The sequence below is a fragment of the Pholcus phalangioides genome, unplaced genomic scaffold (assembly GCF_987345545.1).
Source record: "Pholcus phalangioides strain wild (caught in Gottingen) unplaced genomic scaffold, Ppha-v1.0 ptg000024l_1, whole genome shotgun sequence".
In the NCBI taxonomy this organism is placed as follows: domain Eukaryota; kingdom Metazoa; phylum Arthropoda; class Arachnida; order Araneae; family Pholcidae; genus Pholcus; species Pholcus phalangioides.
Window position 1 is genome coordinate 1,904,211 of NW_028301616.1, and position 22,342 is coordinate 1,926,552.

The window sequence follows — 22,342 nt, forward strand, 5'->3', positions numbered from 1 at the left end:
AGGTTAGCTAATGATAATAACAACAGTATTGACGGGGAATTACCCACCTCTGACTTGGATAGCTTCTCGATTGACACTAAATCACAGGGCAAATTTAAATGCGTGCTAACTAATGCCAGGAGCTTGGGTAATAAGAAAGATTTTTTAGAAACTATTGATAGTTGTGGAGGGCCTGGACCTTATATCCATTACAGAATCTTGGGCAAACGATGGAATTTTTCGCTGGTGTAACAAATTTTTAGATTTACAGCAGCATTTTGGAGAGAAAAGTCTAAGTTACCTTCCTTTGTCTCACTTCAATGCATTCAGTAACTGCATCCCATGCACTCCCTCTACGCCGATGAAGAGCTTGTTTTGCTTCAGCAGGAGTGATGGCTCCTACATCATACTCCTCATTATCTTCTGCACACTTGACTGCCAGGGCAATGACACTCTGGACAAGTGTATCCCAATTATCTTGCAACCACGTCAAGGGATCAGTCCTTCCACAGTTATGGTAGGCCACCTGTAAGTCTTCCACAGTGTAACCACGTCGTTCTGCATCCTAAATCACAAAGTAGCAAAATTAACAATTAGCAACTAGGCTGTAAATTTAGAATCGCTGTGAGCAATCAAATAATCTTTTCGTCATCAATATTTACACTCATTGCTTAATTTGCTCATTGATTTGTTTTTTGTAAAATGATTTCCCATTATAATATACAGTCGGGCCCCATCCCCATAACTGTGGGGACTATGTTTCGGGAGTGACCGCGAATACGGAAATCCGCGAATAACAGAAACCATAGGTTTTTTTAATTGTATATCTCGTTTATCAAACACCATGAGAAAGAGCAGGGTGACGCAGAGGTAGAAGGGAATGTAAAAGAGGGTGCAGCGATTGTTGGCGGATTCGCAGATTTGAAAATGATGGTGGGCTTTATCATGTACTCATACGCATTTGCGCAAAACAACATAGTAAGTCTATCTCTACTTGCCTTAAAACCAGGAGCTCGCTTTTTTCCTCTTGCTCAACTTCTTTGTGGCATTTTCTTCCAAAATAGTGTAGTTTCGTCAGCGTTAAACACCTGGTGAGGTGCACAACCCTTCTCTTTAATAATTTTCTACAAATTTTTCGAAATTTCTAGCTGCCTCCTGGGCGGCAGAAGCTTGATTCACCAGTGATTTTTACATTGTGTGATTCGAATCGTTTCTTAAACCTATGAAACCAACCTTTACTTGCATAAAATTCTGATGAAACAGACGTTTCACCAGGGTCATTCCATTTCAAATCACCCGGCAAAATGCCAAAATGACACCCATAGTCTCAGATTTCAATGATTTTTTTTTTATTTGTTGCATTTACCATCCTTATTAACTATGTGAAATATTATTTGCATATCTCTAAAACTTTTTGAGAAAAAAAATGTTGAAATTTAACAAAAACTGATGCAGATGACTTTTCCGAGGCTCAATTTTTAAGCGGCATTGTTTGAGAAAATAAATCATAACTTTTTCAATTTTCAATGTATTCAAATTAAATTTTCACTAAAGTGTTCACAAAAACATACAGAATATGAATAAAAATAATTCATACACTTACATTTGAAATTTACATGCAAAAAAATTATGTAAACTTTGTTTTTGTGGAATTTTTTGTTAGAAAAAATACAATTTTTCAAACGTATTTTTAGACCAGAGGCACAGCAGTTACCAAAACAACTTTTATTTTAAATTTCTCCTAAATATATGAAGTAAAATACTGGAGAAAAAAAATAATGGTTTTTTGACCGTTAATATGTTTATTCTGGCTCGCAACACAAAATTCATCAAAATAAGACTGGATCGTTCCGATTTCAAATCATTCAACTAGATACTGAAATGCAACCCATCATCCCGGATTCCAATTATTATTTTTTATTTATTGCTTCTACCATGCTTGTTGACCATGCAAAGTTTCATGTACATATCTCAAAAAATTTTTGAGAAAAAAAATGTTTTCTAACCTCACGAATGACGTCTCTTAGGCTAACCCATTCAAGCAATATTATTTGTGAAAATATATCATAACTTTGCAGATTTTCAATATATTCAAATGAAATTTCCACTAAAATGCTCACAAAAAAATGTAGATTATGACTAGGAAAGAAAATTTAAACCTTTGCATTAAAAAATTAGATTGCAAAAAAATTGAAAAAATGAAATTTTTGAAAAATGAAATTTTTGAAAAATGAAATTGAAAAATGAAATTTAATTTTTGATTCTTTTTACAATAAAAACACAATGGCTCACCTTTGCTTTTTCATTTACAAAAGCTCTCTTGCTTTTCAAGCACAGCATATTCAGTGACATTGAACTCTTCAGATTTTTTTCCTTGTTCCCCTTTCCTAAAGCAGGGGCCAGAGTTAAAATTTGCAATTTTCCCCTTGTTGTGATGGTTAAATTGAGTCTTATTTCTAATTAACTTTATCAAAATAATCATATTTGCTTTCTGTTTAATATCTTCATTAAGTGTGCTTTGAGATTCATTTTCTGGTAATTCTTCAAAAACTTTACAAACATTTGGTTTGAAAGTGTTACAAGCAGATTCAACTTTTCTTTTGGCATTGTTTGACTTGCACTGTGGAGCTACCCTATGAAGTTTAATTGGTGACTCTTCTATGTTCTGTAGACATGAATTTATTTCTTCAAGTGCTTCTTGTTTAATAATTGACATTTTTCCAAGTTACTTCTCTACATTACTATCACTGTTCATCTCTTCACAGTATTCAGTTTCTTCACCTAACTTGTTGTTTATATTCACTGTCCCTACAGGCATGCCATATTTTTCGCCCTGGAATTGATTTTGTACAACCATTTATTTCATTTATACATGAAAAATACAAGTTTACTATCCTTAAACCTTTTGTTATTTTTTTTCTTCTGACATTTTAAAGGATTAAAGCACGCTTTCGGATGTATTTCATACTTTGAGAAAAAAGCTCTATGATGCTTAAACATACAGTAGATAAATGTTCAGAACTTGCTCCACTCCTCAATATTGATGTCCGATGGGTCCAATGATGTAATGGGTAACAGATTTTACACTTTTGCCTAACACTTTTTATCACAGTCAGATCCAGTTTTTTTTTCCAACACTATAAATTTCAAGTGTCTTTTCTGACATTTTACTTTGAATTCCAAAATGATATAAAATATTTAGCTCAAATGGAAATTGTGTTATCATAAGAAAAATTTGCTAACCCTGAGTTGGCTACTCTATGGAGCACATTCTGTCTTCAGCAAGATCATAATTGAGACTTGCATCATTTTATGGGGAGCAGTTTAGTTCTAACACTTTTGTTTTAGTTTCCTCAATGAAGCAGCAGCAGTGACTTTATCATCACCTGCTGGGATGATAAAGTCTTATAATTAAATAAAACACCAGCTGCCCTCTGAAGGACAAAGACCAGTGTGCCATAGTTTATATCTTCACAGAAGCTATTATTATTTTTTACAATCATCATCACAACAAGAAACATTACATCTTATATATCACCACCAGGCAATATATACATTAGGTTTTCAATTCTACTCTCTTCCATCTGCCTCAGCTACAACAATTAGGTTGTAGCTGATAATTTCATTCTTTGTTATTTAATGCCTCATATTCTGGCTTTTTATCAGCAATTTTAAATTATTTCTTGGGAAAAATATATAGAGGCTTGTGTTAAATATTATAATGTAGATTTTTTTTCACACAAGTATAACCATTTCATATTTATCATATACATTAAATATATGTTTATTAAAATATATGCTGTAAAAATCAAAGTAATTAAAAAAAATTTAACACTGTTGTGGTAAAATAACTTTATAATTAAGCATGTTAAAAAACTTCAAAAATTAATCTGTATATATGATTAATATTATCTGGATTTATCAAATACAAAATAATTCTTTATGCAAAAATATATCAGATTGCAAAAGTTTGTCTTTGTTGCATCATAAGAAATATTTATAGATCAACTAAAAGTGAAATTAATTATTTGGAATTTGAACACTTCTAAGAATCTGAACATGAAGGTTTAATTTAAAAAATTATTTCATTCACTGAAAACTTTTTTTTTCACCAACTCCCATTTGGCACATTACATTAACATTTCTAATTATTTCATAAATTCATTTAATCCTAGAATTTTAAAATTTATTAATTGTTTTGAATTATTGCATTAACTACTCCTGAAACTTAATTTAGTGAATACTGTAATAAATGTATAAGCGCACATTAAAAATAAAATTTAAATTTCTTTTTACTAAGCATGAATCATTATATTAAGTCAAAATGTACAAATATAATTAATGTAGTCATATAAGTACAATTGTGTTTTGTTACTCAAATGTATTAACTGTAAAAGTAATGTTTACTTTTCTACAGTCTTCTTAATATATTAATAGGATTAAATTTTAAAAAAATTGAAAATTCCTGCTGTGCATCCAAAAAAAAGTGTTTAAAAAATTGTGTTAAAAATAAAAAAATAATAATAAAAAAATTAAATTTAAATTACTTTTTTCCTCTAAGGTTTAAATTTTCTTTCCTAGTCATAATCTGAATTTTTTTGTGAAAAAAATCTGAAGAGTTCAATGTCACTGAATATGCTGTGCGAAAAGCAGGAGAGCTTTTGTAAATGAAAAAGCAAAGGTGAGCCATTGTGTTTTTATTGTAAAAAGAATCAAAAATTAAATTTCATTTTTCAATTTCATTTTTTCAATTTTTTTGCAATCTAATTTTTTAATGCAAAGGTTTAAATTTTCTTTCCTAGTCATAATCTACATTTTTTTGTGAGCATTTTAGTGGAAATTTCATTTGAATATATTGAAAATCTGCAAAGTTATGATATATTTTCACAAATAATATTGCTTGAATGGGTTAGCCTAAGAGACGTCATTCGTGAGGTTAGAAAACATTTTTTTTCTCAAAAATTTTTTGAGATATGTACATGAAACTTTGCATGGTCAACAAGCATGGTAGAAGCAATAAATAAAAAATAATAATTGGAATCCGGGATGATGGGTTGCATTTCAGTATCTAGTTGAATGATTTGAAATCGGAACGATCCAGTCTTATTTTGATGAATTTTGTGTTGCGAGCCAGAATAAACATATTAACGGTCAAAAAACCATTATTTTTTTTCTCCAGTATTTTACTTCATATATTTAGGAGAAATTTAAAATAAAAGTTGTTTTGGTAACTGCTGTGCCTCTGGTCTAAAAATACGTTTGAAAAATTGTATTTTTTCTAACAAAAAATTCCACAAAAACAAAGTTTACATAATTTTTTTGCATGTAAATTTCAAATGTAAGTGTATGAATTATTTTTATTCATATTCTGTATGTTTTTGTGAACACTTTAGTGAAAATTTCACTTGAATATATTGAAAATTGAAAAAGTTATGATTTATTTTCTCAAACAATGCCGCTTAAAAATTGAGCCTCGGAAAAGTCATCTGCATCAGTTTTTGTTAAATTTCAACATTTTTTTTCTCAAAAAGTTTTAGAGATATGCAAATAATATTTCACACAGTTAATAAGGATGGTAAATGCAACAAATAGAAAAAAAATCATTGAAATCTGAGACTATGGGTGTCATGGCTGGGTGATTTGACATGGAATGACCCACCAGCCCTTTCCTTATGGAAGAGTAAAATTTTTCGAATTTTCTGTTATAATATTCGGTTACAATCCATTGAAATACCTTTTTGTGTCAGTCTTGCACCCACAAAAAAACAGCATTTTCTGTATGTGAAACACATGGATCCCATAGGCTCGTCAAAGTTTTGACTGCCACGGGTGCAGCTACAGCTATGGCTCTGAATGAATTTTAAATTAAATTTTCTTAATATATCTCACTGTACATTCGTTGATCCCGTAATGGCGGACAACAGTAGGTATTGACTTCGCCAAGCATAGTCAATATATCAAATTTTTCTTGTCAAGTTTTCACTTTTATTTATCTTTTCAAAGCATTATCAGTAGCACTAGAAGAATGAGCCATCCTAAACAAGCACAACTCAAATCTTGTAAACTAAACACGTGAACGACGAATGCTGAGTGTTGAAAAAAAAATTCCAATAAAAGAAAAAAACCGCGAATACGGGAGGGGGGGGGGGACTGTGAACACTCAGAATACACAAGATTTAAGCAAATGTTAGCAAAATTAAATGACTAAAATTTTACCAGAACAAGCAAACCAAATTGTGCAAAATCAAGATGGTCTTGTTCTGAGAAGTGAATTTGAAAACCTTAATTCTATTTATACACCTTGTTTCATCAGAAATATTCTAAGGGATCTGAATATTGTAAAAGATCGTGAATGGGTATATAAACTCAACATTTCACACACACACGAGTGATAGCATTTTCATGTTCTCATTCATGATGGCTGAAGAGCAAAAGATCCTTTGGGTTATGAGGTTGCGTGATTTGAATAAAATGATGGATCAGGATAATTGATTAATTTCTTAAAATAATTATTTATTTACAACACGAAACATAAGACGAAATAAAAAATCTACGGAGCGACATGTTAAGCTCTTGGTGGTTTGATCGCTTCTCTCTGCGATTTCCCGCGTGACAATCCAATGGCGTCGGCTTTTCAAGTGCCGCCATCTGTGAGATAAAATACAAATCGAATCTCACCACATGAGTTTCCCCCCAGTGAAGGAACATGGTGAGAGAACGATAAATGAGATACAAAATGAAAATGTGATACAAAAAATTATTCATAAGATGCAGAATAATAGATGTGCAAGACATAATACAATGATGCAGGAAATCATGTGCAATAAGTATACACTTAAAAAAAAATATGATGCAAAATGTACAATTAAATGCAGAAAATTCAATAAGCTGTACAAAATATATATCGGATGCATAATATAAATGAGATGCATGAAATACAAGATGCAAAAAAAATCAATGAAATGTAGAATTATATGATGCAAAAAAATATTATGATGCACAATTCGAAACAAAATTAATTTCGGTTATCAGCCTAGGACTGAATTTGACTTTTCTGCCAGACCTAGTGACATATGGTTGTACTGGCACAGTGTCATTTTTCTTTTCTTCGAGCTTGTTTTTGTCAAGTTCCACACAGACATCGTTAAAGATAAATGCGGGTTTCACTCTGTCAAGTGAAACACAGGTCTTTCTCCCATTTACATTTAAAGTGATATTTTTTTTATTACGAGAAATCACTTCATGGGGTCCAGTATATGGTTGTGTCAAAGGTGGTGTGATCTTGTCAATTCGAAGAAACACATGTGAGCAAGTTTGCAGTTGAGGATGCACATAAATTTTGGATTGACCATGAGGTGATGTTTTGCATGGTTTGATACTATTCATACGCTCTCTGAGCTGTTGTACGTATGTGTATGTTGATGAGAGCTGACCGGGTGTATCCGTGCAGAGATCTGCAGGTAATCTCAAAGATGTACCAAAAACTAACTCGGCACTAGAGGCTTTGATATCCGGCTTGACGGCTGCCCTGAGACCAAGTAAGATGGCTGGCAATGTGACGGTCCACTTTGGATTCTCATGTGCCTTCAATGAGCTTTTTAAGACACTGTGAAACCGTTCGACCATGCCATTGGCCTGTGGATGGTAAGCAGTGGTATGAATCCTGCTAGTGCCAAGCAGGTTGATCAGTTCTCTGAAGAGCGATGATTCGAACTGCCGTCCTTGATCGGTTGTTATGGTTGATGGACATCCATAACGGCAAATCCAACCATCGAACAAGGCACGACAAACTGTGTCTGCTGTGATGTCTGCTACAGGTATGACTTCCGGCCATCTGGTGTAGCGATCAATTACTGTTAAGCAGTATGTCTTTCCTTCTGAAGGAGGCAGAGGTCCAACCAGATCGATATGAATATGAGAAAATCTTGCATCGGGTGTTGCAAAGGTGCCTAAAGGTGTTTTGGTATGCTTATGAACCTTTGAGCGTTGGCACTCATTGCAACACTTTACCCAATCTTTGATGTTCTTTCTCATGTTAGGCCAAACGTATCTTGCAGATATTAGCTGAGTAGATGATGTTACACCTGCATGAGCAAGATTGTGGAAATGATGAAAAATAGTCTTGCGGAAGCTCGCTGGAACAAATGGTCTTGGTGAGCCTGTAGACACATCACACACGAGTTCTGTTGCGGTAAATGGACTTGGCATTGACTTGAAAGTCAGTGAACTAGAGTTGTCTTGCTGTAACTGTTTTAATTCAGGATCCTCTTGTTGAGCAGTTGCAAAAAGGTCAAAATCCAGGAATGGTGATTTGGAAATCGAGTTGATTTCTATTCTTGAAAGAGCGTCAGCTACCACATTATCTGCACCTTTAGTATGACGAACATCAGTGCTGAATTGCGAGATGAAGTCAAGGTGTCGCCATTGACGTGGGCTGCATTTATCAGGATTTTGCTTGAAGGCGAAGACAAGAGGTTTCTGATCGGTGAAAATTATGAACTCACGGCCGTCTAGCATGTGCCGGAATCTTTTGACAGCAGTGTACATTGCTAACAGTTCTCGGTCGTAAGTGGAGAACTTCTGTTGACTCTTTGTCAGTTTCATGGACAGGAATGCAATGGGTTCCCATCCTTTTCCATTTGATTGCATTAGCGAACCACCGACTGCTAAATCACTGGCGTCGACCCAAAGACTTAGCTTGGCACCAGGAATTGGATGGTGAAGTAATGTTGCACCCGCTAAGGCTTGCTTCGCATAGATGAATGCTTGCTCGGCTGGATCAGTCCACTGAAGGATATCAGCTGGCTTGGTTTGAGTAGCTCTTTTGGATCTCTTTTTGTTTTTTATTCCCTCCAAAAACTTGTGTAGAGGTGTTAAGATGTGTGCAGCTCTGGGCACAAAACGACGATAAAAGTTGAAGAGACCAAGGAAACGTCGTAATTGAGTGATGGTTTTTGGCTTAGGAAAGTTCAGGATGCAATCAACACGATCTGTTAAAGGCTCGATGCCAGATCCAGAAACTTGGTAACCCAAAAATTCAATTGATGAAACACCAAATACACATTTAGAGGGCTTGATGCTGAGGCCATATATTTGCAGACGTTCGAATAACAACCTTAGATGTTCGATGTGCTCTTCTGGTGATTTCGAGGCTACCAGTATGTCATCAACAAAGGCATATACAAATGGAAGTCCACGAGTGACCTCGTCAATAAACCTTTGGAATGTGGCTGCAGCGTTGCAAAGGCCAAATTGCATTCGAGTGCTCTCGAATAACCCAAACGGTGTGATAATAGCACTTTTATGGACATCTTCCGGATGTATAGGAATCTGATGATAGGCCCTAATGAGATCTATGTGGGAAAAGATTTTACTACCATGCAATTCAGATGTAAAGTCCAGAACATTTGGAACACTGTACCGGTCCTTCACAGTCTGTGCATTTAAAGCTCGGTAATCACCAACTGGACGCCACTCATCACTGTCCTTTTTTGGGACCAAGTGCAGAGGTGATGCATAGCAGCTGTTAGATGGTCGTAAATGGCCGAGGTCAAGCATCTGCTGAAATTCTTGCTTCACGATTTTCAATCGATCAGGAGCTAGACGTCTTGGTTTGGCATGCACAGGTGGACCAACAGTCTCGATATGATGCACGACAGAGTGTTTCACAGGTTGTCCTGGTTGTGGTGGTTTGATGATGTCAGGAAACTTGCTGAGAAGGCTGTGGTAGATGGTGTCACCTTCGATGAGTTTGACTGAGTGAACTTCTGCAATGTGAAGATCACAGTCAGCATTGAGTTTTGTTGTCCTATCCAGTAAACATCGTCGTCGGAGATCCGGAACAAGATCAAAGTTGAACAGAAAGTCTGCCCCAATGATGGGTGTGGAAACATTAGCCAGTAGGAAAGTCCAAGTGAAATTACGACGGAGATTGAAATCTAATGTCACCCTCTTTTGACCATAAACACTAATGGATGAAGCATTAGCAGCAGAGAGCTTCATAGTGGCGTCACGGCGTCGTTGTGATGGTGATGCTGGAAGGATAGAAACATCGGATCCAGTGTCAATCAGGAATCGAATTTTGGAATTTCTGTCCATGGTAAAAAGGCGACGAGATGCCTGTGGCAAGGAGCATGTCGCGATTACTCCTCGCCCGCCCCGTTTTTTTTAAACTTGCACGGCGACACGCACTTTTTGGCGTTGTTGCCGAATTTGTTGTGATACCAGCAGTTTTCCGATCGTGGATGCGGACTGCGCGCACGTGAGGTACGTTGGCGAGAGTTGCTACGCGAACGCACGACGTTTTTCAACTCGCGGCGTAACTGAGCCACTTCGTCCCGAAGTTGCGCGACGGAATCCGGCTGTTGCGGTTTCTCAACTGCGTCAACATGCTGAGGGTTGACTTCGTGAATTTTGTCGGCGAGTTGAGCAGCTTTCTCGAGAACGAGTGGAGTGACAGCAGCGAGAATGGACTGAGTTGATGCCGGTAGGTGTTGGAGAAAAAGCTCCATCAGCAATTCGTCGGAGACAGAATGCGATTCTGCTCGTCGTCGCAATTCGCGGAGAATGTCGGATGGTTTCCGATCTCCCAATGACCCGCATGTTAAGAGCTTTCGAAGTTGAGTGGACGACGACTCGCTCGACCGTTTAATCAGTTCCGATTTCAGCCTTTCATACGGATCCGTGGCCGGCGGATTAACGAGAATGTCCCGGACGAGAGCCGCACTTTCCGGAGGCAGATTCGCGACAACATAGTTGTACTTTGTGACAGATTCGGTTATCGGTTTCGGAACAGCGAGAGCGAAAGTGCTTTCACACATGATAAACCACAGCGCTGGATCATGGTGGTTAAAAAGTGGTACCTGAACGGCACTTACTTCCATGATGAAAATCCAGGAAAAGTGATGTCAAGTTCCGGAAAGCGAAAGTTCACTCACGGGAAACGCCAGTAGATTGCCTCGTGCTGCAGTGAAGAAACTGGAACTTGTTTGAAGTCCGCGGTCACCATACTTTGGGTTATGAGGTTGCGTGATTTGAATAAAATGATGGATCAGGATAATTGATTAATTTCTTAAAATAATTATTTATTTACAACACGAAACATAAGACGAAATAAAAAATCTACGGAGCGACATAGCTCTTGGTGGTTTGATCGCTTCTCTCTGCGATTTCCCGCGTGACAATCCAATGGCGTCGGCTTTTCAAGTGCCGCCATCTGTGAGATAAAATACAAATCGAATCTCACCACAATCCCTTCACCAAAATGCTAACAATGGCCACAAAAGCCTAATATGTTTTGCTGTTTCAGCATTTTTATCCACCATAAATTTTCTTTATTGGGTGAAAATGCTGGAAACAGAATCTAACTATAGCATTATGTAGTATAAAAGTTTTCATGTTTTAAAATAATCCCTGCAATAACCCGTAATTCATCTACAAGCCTACTTTATCTGACAGAAGTGGGAAGTCAAATTATGAACTTGATTGATTATGAAAATTTTATCTTAAAATGCATGAATTCCACCTTTTTTGAGTAGAACAAAACCCCAAAAACTGAACTAAAATTTGATTAAGAAATTTATGTATTTAAATCCCAGATTAGCATAGATCACACAAATCTTACCCCCAATTCATAAACAGATTTTTAAAAAGAACTAAGAAAAATTGACAAATACTACCCAGAACTCACTTTAACTGTCTGAAGACATTGTGCAACTGAAGGTGATTCAGGTACAGAAATTTGCTGCAAATCTTCAAGACTCCTGTAATGTCTATTTTTACCCGAATGTTTACGTTTACTCTGAAATAGAAATATGATAAAGAACACTTTTATTTTTCTTCCTTAACATATATCTGATCAAATAAACAAACTATAGAAACAAATCTGATTAAACCTACTTCTGTCACATCCGTAAAAAAAACATTTATTTGTTACTTAATATATAAATAATTGATTCTGTTAAAGCAAATTAAATTTTTTCATTTCACTTTATGTCACATTTTTCATTTACTTATTCCCAATAATAAAGCTATTTAGAGCATTCAAAGTAAAGAGAAAAAACATTTTTGTAGATAAAATATCCCTAAAGGAATTTTCTACACCAATTCCAAATGCTATTGTCTTTATTTTAAAAAAATCATTACCATGCTCTTCAGCTACGAGAGACAAGAAATGAAGTAATGCATTGCTTACACACACACCAAAATTCATATAAACAAATTAAATACTCAATTACATTAAAATTCATTTTAACATATTTTAGCGTATTTAGACAAACTATATTCAGAACTCGGACTGTGATAGTTGATGGAAAATTAACTGGCATGTCACAATTATTTTATCTCAAGAAAAGTTATCATATATTTTGGCATATGCATTATTTCTGAAACGTTAAACCAAAAAAAAAAAAAAACCTAAAAATTTCCAATCTGAGTTTGCCATTTTATGTTATTTGAAGTTTTTCATTTTTTAAAACAAATCATATAAACGGTTTTAAGTAACTTTTAAAACGAAATCAACATCTACAGTAGACCCTTGATCTAGCTGACATAGATTCCATGGACTTTAAATTTAACCCTAGAATGGTACCTAAAACAATCTATGCTTGTTATATACATGTTATATACTTGTTATTATACTATGTCTTTAGACATATAGGTACCATTACAGGGTTAATGGACAAAATTTTGTAATTTTTCTTTTTTCCTGCTACTGCTGCTTCAAATAAAATCCCAATTTCAGCTGTTAAAATCAAGAGTTTGCTGTACTTAAGTTGAACAGCCAGTACATCATATTCACCTCATCCTGGTTAATTTTTTTGTTCAATCTGTCAACTGATCCCCAATTTCCATCAAAATATTCATCTCTAGATGGACTTGGAGCTAAGGCATGAGGTTTATAGTACATTGGATCTGAAGACAAAAATGAAGGATTCCAGATTGGACCAGCAGGTTCTTGAACATAATAGTTGAAACCTCTGCCTGGAGAATGCATATCGCCAAAGCTTGATGCAGAGCGAGGCATTGGACTTCGACTTCTAACTCTTTCGAATGCATATAAAGATTGTGTGCTTAGACAAGACCCAGCATTCATGCCAGCTCTTCTGTTGTGATATGGTGGAGCCGACATTCCAGACATAAGTGATTCCATAGACTGTGAGCTAATCATAGGATCTGTGGCGATAGTCTTCTTACCCAACAGTGAATCTAATTCTGTTTGAATCGATATTTCTTGTTTTGGTGGACATAGGAAACCATTGGTTGATGACGCAGCTGAGACATAATCCACTCTCTGGGTTTGCACATCAGTTGTGGTAGTATGAACACTGGTTTGAGTTTCAGTTGTCAGCAATTCTACCGTAAGCTTTTCTGGAGTCATTTCAAGCTCAATAATTTTGTCTGAACCTTTAGCTTCTTCTTGGATAGTTGAGGTTTCTTCAGTATGTTCTGCCACCTATTATAAATTAATGAAAAGAAAAAAATGCTCAGCAAAACCAATTAAGCGCTTTGAATTAACTAGCATTAAGAAAGTGAAACTGCAGCATGCACAAAAACAAGATCAAATAAAATTTAATAGATGTTTATGTTTTATGTTCAATGAGAATGTATTCGCTAACACTGTATATATATAAATAAGCAACAATTGAATATATAAAAAATTTGTTCAAACGTATAAAAGCGAAACTCAGGAATTTTCTCCATGTTTTACATTGATTTGCAAAATTAAACATGTTCATTCGGTTAGGACTTGAAGATTCTATACTTATGCATAAGTAAACAGTTATTTTTTCATTTAACGAACTTTTTCATGAATTCATCAAAATTACATAGTCATTTTGGCATTTTACAATTTACATTTTAATATTATGAGGTGAAGGTTAGCTGTAGAGAGAAAAATGGATCAGTAACAAAAGTGGTGGACAAATAAATGCTTCAATATTTCATGAATTATATGTACTTAGATTGGGTACAAGCAACTTCAGACCAAATATCCTTTTACCTTTCTTATATGTACAAGGAATTTACACAGATAAAACCAATAAACAGAAAACAGTTTTACATAATCTAAATAAAGTATGTATATCTTTTTTATAAATATTTTTCATTTATGGTCATTTTATCACTTGGAAATAAGTATATTGTGTATCATTTTCATTCATCTGTAATTTCTCACAAGCATAGTACGGTCGACACTCGTTATAATTACCCCACATTGTAGCGACCATGCCATTACACAACCAGCAGTAGGATAAATCTCGAATTCTTTCATATTAGAAATATTCTATATATTTGCCTTTCAATATAACAACCACCCAACCCCCAAAGCCGAATGTTTTACATTGTTCTGCAACGAGCCCTCTACAGAATGGAAATGTTCTGTGCAGTAAAAATCACCATAATAGTGTTTTCTACATGTTTCCTTAAAATTCTTCCAGATTATTCTATGGCATAAATCACAGATTTTGGCATATTCTGCTTTGGAGCACTCAATATAACCTCTGTTTTCGGCACAACTATTGGGGTTATTATAACGAGTGCTGATTATATTTCCATTCAAAAATATAGAAGGATATGGTTGAACTTCTGTCACTTGAACTTTGCTATCTTGAAATAATCCCAATTTACATTTCTATAACTCTCTAAGTAATACCAATTTCGTGAAGCTATTCAAGATATTGAAAATCAATTGCATCATTTTATCAGACGCATGTGTAAAATTTGAAGAAAAAAATTACTACACCCATTATACATATGATCTGAGAGTATGGTGTTATATTCCTCCCTACGGAAGAAGTGAGTATACAATGGCACACTCAAGATACAGTAAACATGGTTACATATAGCATTTTTATGGATTAAAATTTCATACTTCCGGTTAATTTGTACTGAGGAAATAAAAAATTTCTTAACAGCTATATTTGTATTTTTTTTAAAGAGCCTTTTCATAAAGGCCACTGTAGTCAAGAATTTAGATGCAAACCAATACAAATAATACCAATAGAAGTAAATCCAATAAAAACTCAATTTTATATGCAAAATAATATTATTACATCAGTTTTGCTTTGAAAATCAATCAGGTGAGAAGTTAATTTAAAAATCTATTTTCAATTAACTAGACCAGCGGTTCTCAACCTTTTTTGACTTGCTGAGCACTTTTTAGTAAAAAAATTCTATGGCGGAGCCCCGTAAGCAAATTTTTAATTATTCATTAAAGTTACTGGTTTATTTTTACTATTTAAAAATATTTATAATTATGTTTTTAAATTTTGATGTTTTTTCCTAGAGCGGCCGTGGAGCCCCTGGAGAGTGCACAAGGAGCCCCAAGGGCTCCGCGGAGCACCGGTTGAGAACCGCTGAACTAGACAATACAATCTACAAGTAGAAAAATGCTGCTTCTCATAATAAAGAATTAATATCACATAATATAGAATTCTTGTCTTCAGCTATAGGATATCTACTGAAATCCTATTGGTCATACATGAAGTCTTGGCATAAACAGCACCACTTTTTCATTGTTATTAGTGAAATAAAGTAAGATTAATCTATCAACTGTACAGTGATACCTTGGCTAACAAAGATAATTCGTTCCAGAATCCTGTTAGTTGGCCGAAACACAATTTCTCATAGGTTTCTAAGGAATATCACTTAATTCTTTCAAAGTGCTTAAAATTTCAGTGATTTTTATAAAACACTAAAAAGCACTGAAAAAAGACAAATACTGGCAGAAGGTTGAGACAAACAACTTCACAATTGGGTGAAAGGGAATTTAAAGGAAGATAAAAAAACTGAACATGTTTTTATTTTACACTATGTATGCTATGCAGGTGGGTTGGTGAGCCCTTATGTAAAAAAAATGTTTGAGGTGGTGTGCTGTGTGATATACTTAGCTCATTACTTTCTTTCACACACATGTAGATGGAAAAGATAAGTTCCTAGAATGTCCAGACTGTACAGTTTGGCATTAACACATTCACACTGAATTATTTTTCCTAAAACGTATGTGTTTTATACTTAATGTTATTACTAATTATTATATTACATTATAATAATACACTGCTCAAAACAATTAGGGGAGCACATGATTTTAACAAAATTACGCAAAGATGTATACCGATAAGTAACATAAAATGAATCATCCATAATTTAAAGCCTAGCAGGAAACGGAAGAAGAAAACTTCATATGCAAATCAAAGTTCATGACGTCAAAAACCAGAAAAAGGAGATAAGGGCAGAAATCGGGATGTTGCAGAAACGTCTGTTTTACTGCCGTAACTGTGAAATTCGATTGTGCAGTATTTTTTTTTCAGACAAGGTGACTTGAGGATGTCTCAACAACGTGATTTACCGGAATCCATGGCATGGCGTGTTATAGGCAGACTGGAATCCGGGCAAACACAACGTAGTGTCGCGGACGCTGTTGGAGTCGCCAGAAGTGTTGTTGCAAGGCTGTGGAATCGATTCCAAGAAATAGGAAATGTTAGACGTCGACCAGGGCAAGGTCGGCCACGCGCCACTACAGCAACTGATGACCGGTATATACGGTTAACAGCCCGTCGAAACAGAACAGAGAATGCTACGCAGCTGCAAAGACGGTTGCTCTTGGCAACAGGACGAAGGGTGTCCAGCCAAACAGTACGTAATCGGCTTCATGAGGGAGGGGCCCTATGCACGTAGGCCAATGGTCTGCATTCCATTGACCCCACGCCACCGTGCGGCCCGAAGAAGATGGGCTGCTGAACATCGAGATTGGGAGCAACATGATTGGAGCCAAGTGCTGTTTACAGACGAGTCCCGATTCAGTCTGGAGTGTGACACCCGACGTGTTCTGGTATGGAGGGACAGGGGCACTCGAAATAACCCCGCGTTCGTTCATGAAAGGTCACAATACAGACGAGCTGGTTGGATGGTATGGGGTGGAATCATCATAGGCGGACGTACGGACCTGCATATCATTCGGAATGGCACTTTGACGGCCCGAAGGTATGCAGACGAGTTACTGCGACCTCATGTCATCCCTTACGCTGGAGCCATTGGAGATTCCTTTGTTTTCCAGGATGATAATGCCCGACCGCATAGAGCTCGTCTGGTGGAGAACATGCTTGAAGCTGAAACAATACAGCTTATGGAATGGCCAGCGTGCTCTCCTGACCTGAATCCAATCGAGCATGTTTGGGACATGCTCGGACGACGCATTGCTGCGCGACCAAGGCCGCCTGTTACTGTCCGAGACTTGCAGATTGCACTTCTTGAGGAGTGGAACAGTATTCCCCAAAGTCTGATCGATAATCTCATCGCATCCATGGCAAACAGGTGTGCAGCAGTCTTAGCTGTTCGAGGAGACCACACGCCCTATTAAAACTCATGCATCATGTCTAAACAGTACTTTTTTTTTTATCGTTTACATGTAACCAAATTGTTGCCCTAAATCATCTTTTCATGTTTTTTCCATATTTTCAAAGAATTAAAGCTTAATTCCAAATTTTTTTACGTCTTTTTTCTGTATTGCGCATTGATATGCGTGTACTATCCATTGTATGCCAATACGTGGCTGTCTCGCACGGTTTTCTTCACTTTTTTGCTTGCTCCCCTAATTGTTTTGAGCAGTGTAATATTGTTATTATAATTATTACTACTTAATGCCTCACTTACATAAAGTGATTATAAAGATATTTCAACATATGTGTAAAACTAGATTTCTTGTTTACCAATGCGAAAGTGGTGAGACCTACTCTATAACCACTGAAAACATTCTTCTACATCTGACGGTTTTCTTTTAAAAATTCATTTTCCATGAAACAGCTCAAAATTTTTCTGAAAGAGAAAAAGAGGGGGGGGGGGGTATCTAGGAAGCGATTCTGAGGTGATAATAGATTAATCTACCTCAAGGGATTACCTACTTATTGGATTCATTTTGTCTGGTAAAAATTTAGCTCAAGTTGCAGCTGTTTTTATAAGAGCTGATGCATCCATATCAACTGAAATGTTAGTTAGCGAATCCATATTCAATGGCAGAGGCAGAAAAATGATGAAAAAAATCTTTGTCAGCCGAAAAACTCATAAGCCAAGGTATCATTGTACATAGGTATTTAACTTGGATAAATATTCATGCATCACATAAACGCAAATACAAATACAAAAAACAACTTCACAACAGGCAAAATACCCAATGAGATGATAAAAAGATGCCCATAACAAATACGGATGTCATATATTTCAAAAATATAGCAACCCAATTAAAAATGCAATTACAAACAATATATATACATGATTGAATATTATACAATGCCCATAAAGAATACTTATGGTTGTCTTATTCTAAGTATGGATAGCTTCTCAATATACCCAAACATGTTTATCGTATTTACTACCCCCAGGGTAAGCTATTATATTTATTAACAACCCTATTAGAGAAAAATTCCCTGCTACACCATAACCTCGTATTGTCCCTTACCAATCACAATACTGGTGTCCTCTTGTAAAAGCAATTGATTAACGTTGTACTAATAATTCATGGCCCATCCTATCTATCCCATTGAAAATTTTGAACACTGATCATATCTCCCTGAGACTTGCGTTCATACAATGTAAACATATTCAGAAATGAAGTCTCTCTTCATAACTCAAGCCCCTTGTGCCAATAAGGACGCACGTAGCTCTTCTCTGCACTGCACCCCTTCAACCAAGTCTATGTACCTCTGTAGGTATGGTCACCAAAACCTTACATCATACTCCAGTCCAGGACAAACTAAGCCTCAGAATAGTGGTAGAATGACTTTAGGAGAACGCAAAGAGACGTTTTTGTCTAGGCAACCCTAGTTGCATCCAGGATAGTGACACCATTCAATTCGTAAGAGAACCATGGGTTGTTCGAACCAAAATGAGCAACCATGCACTTGTCAATGCTAAACATCATGCTCAATTCATTTGAGCATGCTCCAATCCAGTTTAAGTTGGTCTGGAGCAACTCCCTATCGTTTTGATTCCTGACTACCCCCATTAGCTTCACATCATCTGCGCATTTGCTAGCAATCCAATCGACACCCTGATCGAGTTTATCGATAAAAAGTGAAAAAGTATGGGACCATGGACACTTCCTTGAGGAACTCCACTTGTGATGCCTGTCCAACCAGAGAATTCCCTGTTCACCATAACTCGTTGTGCCCTATCTCTTAACCACGATTCTATCCAATTCAGCAAGTTGCCCGCAATCTTGTGTAAATGCTTCAAGAGTTTACCATGTTAGACTCGATCAAATGTCTTCTGGAAATCAAGGTAAACATTATCTGACAATGCATTATTCTTGTCTATCCACTTCACCAACTGCCTTTTGATAATTAATTTCCAAAATTTTCGAGAGGGAGCTCGTCAAACTCACTGGACGATATAATTGGACAGAGCTTCTCTACTACCCTTTTTAAATATCGGAACAATATTAGTAAGCTTCCAATCCCTTGGGATGATACCTTCAGCATTACTACTCTTGTAGATCTGTGTGACTGGCCCCAACAATTCATTAGCACATTCCCTGAGGACCCTGGGATAGATACAACTGGTCCTGGATATACACATACTTCTTATAGGTTCTTACGAACCTATATGAGCAAATATGTCACAAACAATATCAGTAAATAAATGTATGTAGGAATTACACACTTGTATAAATATAATTTTTAAATGATTCAATCATTTTATCTTTCTCACTTTCATCTTTTCTTACTAATGATTTTGATATGAGAGTGAAAATAGCTTTTGACAAACACAACACATACATACTATAAAAAAATCTAAACAAAATATGAAAAAACAGTGGCAAATAAATTATTTCATTTAGTTTAATGCACCAAAATATCTAATATAATAATACTTGACTAGATGAATTTAATTGACTGTATTATTAAATATAATCAAGCAACTTATTTTACTCATGCTTTAATAAATACATTATAAAAACAAACAAGAGCAGCAAAATTTTGAAGATGTTACACAAAGATTGGTTAATCCTGGTTCCTGCCAATAAAGGCTACGCTTTACCACAGTGACATGGTGAGGGCACAAAAAATTATAAAAAAACATTAGTATGATTAATAAATTGATGTGTGGATACACATATAATTAATAAATAATACGTGAGGCATTGTAAATCAATAAATGTTTACATTTACCAATAAAAGCCTTGAATGGGAATGTTTGTGAAAATTTTTCGGACACTTTCATCACCTTTACTGTGATAGAACCTATCTTTTATTGATAAATCTAGGATTTACTGCTATTGCAATTTTTATAGTAACGTTATGCTTTTACACACAAGAAAATATTTGCAAGATAATTTTTTATTATTATTATTTTTTATTTGTTTATTTATCTTTTTTGTACAGTTTAAAATAGAAATAACCAAGCAGGTTGAAAAAAATCTTTTCATCTCTTTCCCTATTTTTTTTTATTTTTCTGTTCTTTTATTGTGTGCAATGAAAATACATAAATTAGAAATTGTAAAAAGCAAAAAAAAAGTAAAAATATATCAGCTAAGTCATATAGATAGATATGCAAGTTATGAGGTTGAAATTAAAAATATTTTTCAATATTTGATTTGAAATAAGTGAATTTTGAGGTTTTTTTGAAGGAGGAGTATGTTGGGGTATCTAAAATTTGTTTTCGCAAAGTATTATCAAATTTTGGAACAAGGTAAATGAAATGTTTTTTAAGCATAGTTTTATGGACTACGGGTAATGTGTAAATGAAATTACATCAGTCAGAAGTGCGTGATGAGTTTAAAGTGAATAAGAACTGATTATTTTTAAATAATTAGGATAGATCTGTAAAAGTAAAGATAACAAAGTGGTAGTATTTGTAAGTGACTGAAAATTTCTTTTGAAGGAGTGTTATAATCATTTGTTTTAAGTCTGATAATTTTTTTGTATGGAAATTAGAGGAGCAATGTTAGTACTGTAGCCACTTTCCCAAAGCAATAAACCATAGAGTAAGTGTGATTAAACCATCGAGTAGTAATATGTGATTAGGAAGGATTGATTTAAACAAATGGTTTTAAATGGTAAAATTTCAAACTAAAATATGGAGCTTTGTTTAAAGATATTCTAAGTTAGAATGAAATTTTAAATTTGATCTATATATACACCAAGATACTTTATAGCAGAAATTTGATCAAGAGGAGGTTGGCATATACATGAGTTGATGCAGGAGCAGATATGATTATGGAAGATTGGATTAAAACCGGTTAGCTGAATATTTGTTTTAATGAAAAGTTAATAAATTCAGTTTTAGAAACATATATCTCAAAGATAGGATAATATATCAAAATCAGGAAACCAATTTCGAAGAATTAAAAGGTCACTGTGTTAATAATGTTAATGAGTGATTGGTAATTTTCCCTGGAATATAATACCACGGTATCATCAGCAAATGCTATTATTTTACCAGAAATTTTTAAATTGTATAAGTCATTAATAAAGATTATAAAAAGTAATGGTCCTAACACTGAGATTAATTAATCATCAAGATAAGAAAAAATATAAGCAAATATATACACATAATGGCAATAGCACATCATCTAGGTTTTTCATATAAGCAAATACGTATTTCTTATAGAGTGATGTTATTCAACTCATTCACAAATTATTTGGGCATAAAATTGACAATTTTATGCCCGAAGTCCCAAAAGTGGCAAATTACAATAGCACATTTCACAATTCTGGCATAATCACCTACACTGCAAAATTTCAAATTAAAAAAAAATCAAATAAAATGCACCATAATCTCAGGCCATTTCAATAAACTTCATGATTTTGTGATCAAACCAAAAATATAAATTTATGTTTTTAACTTATATATGTCATTCAAAAAGTTCATAGTAGAGAAGCCATGAGACAGACTGCTATATGAAAAACCATAGAAGCTGTCTGAGCTTAATTTAATTTTCAAAAAAAATTAATAAAAAATACTTGAAAAAAAAATGGCAATCACATGCCAGAATTGTGAATATGATACTGCACCCACCTTTGAACGGGAAGATGGTTTGCTCTTCTTTTTATCAAGCAGGGATTGCAGAATGAATTTTCATTTGACATCATTTAGCTGAAAAACTTCAATAAAACCATTTAGTAAACTTGAAAAACAAATTAACTGCCTCATGGGGCAAAACCAATAAAAATACCATGTAGTGAGCTAATATAATGGAAGAGATATCTAATTCAAAATATTGCAAACACAATTGAGATTTAAAAGGAAAGGAAAAGACAAGTCAAGGCTGGGATAAGCCAAATATCTTGGCCTATGTGAAAAATTGAAGATGATAATCTATTTTAATAGAGATAGTTTTTTCCTCCTGCAAAATTTTAATCGGAGATAT

General features: G+C 34.9%; 1 protein-coding gene across 2 annotated transcripts in view; it reads right to left on the reverse strand.

The window, feature by feature from the left end:
- The window catches only part of LOC149068562 (uncharacterized), a 99,298-nt gene that overhangs the window by 35,082 nt on the left and 41,874 nt on the right, over positions 1 to 22,342 (reverse strand). For both annotated transcript variants that reach the window (XM_089250318.1, XM_089250317.1), the window contains exons 10-12: positions 12,779 to 13,432; positions 11,669 to 11,779; positions 281 to 544 (exon numbers count right to left, since the gene is read on the reverse strand). In XM_089250318.1, the coding sequence (XP_089106444.1) occupies positions 281 to 544; positions 11,669 to 11,779; positions 12,779 to 13,432 (1,029 nt within the window). The remainder of the gene's footprint in view (positions 1 to 280; positions 545 to 11,668; positions 11,780 to 12,778; positions 13,433 to 22,342) is intronic.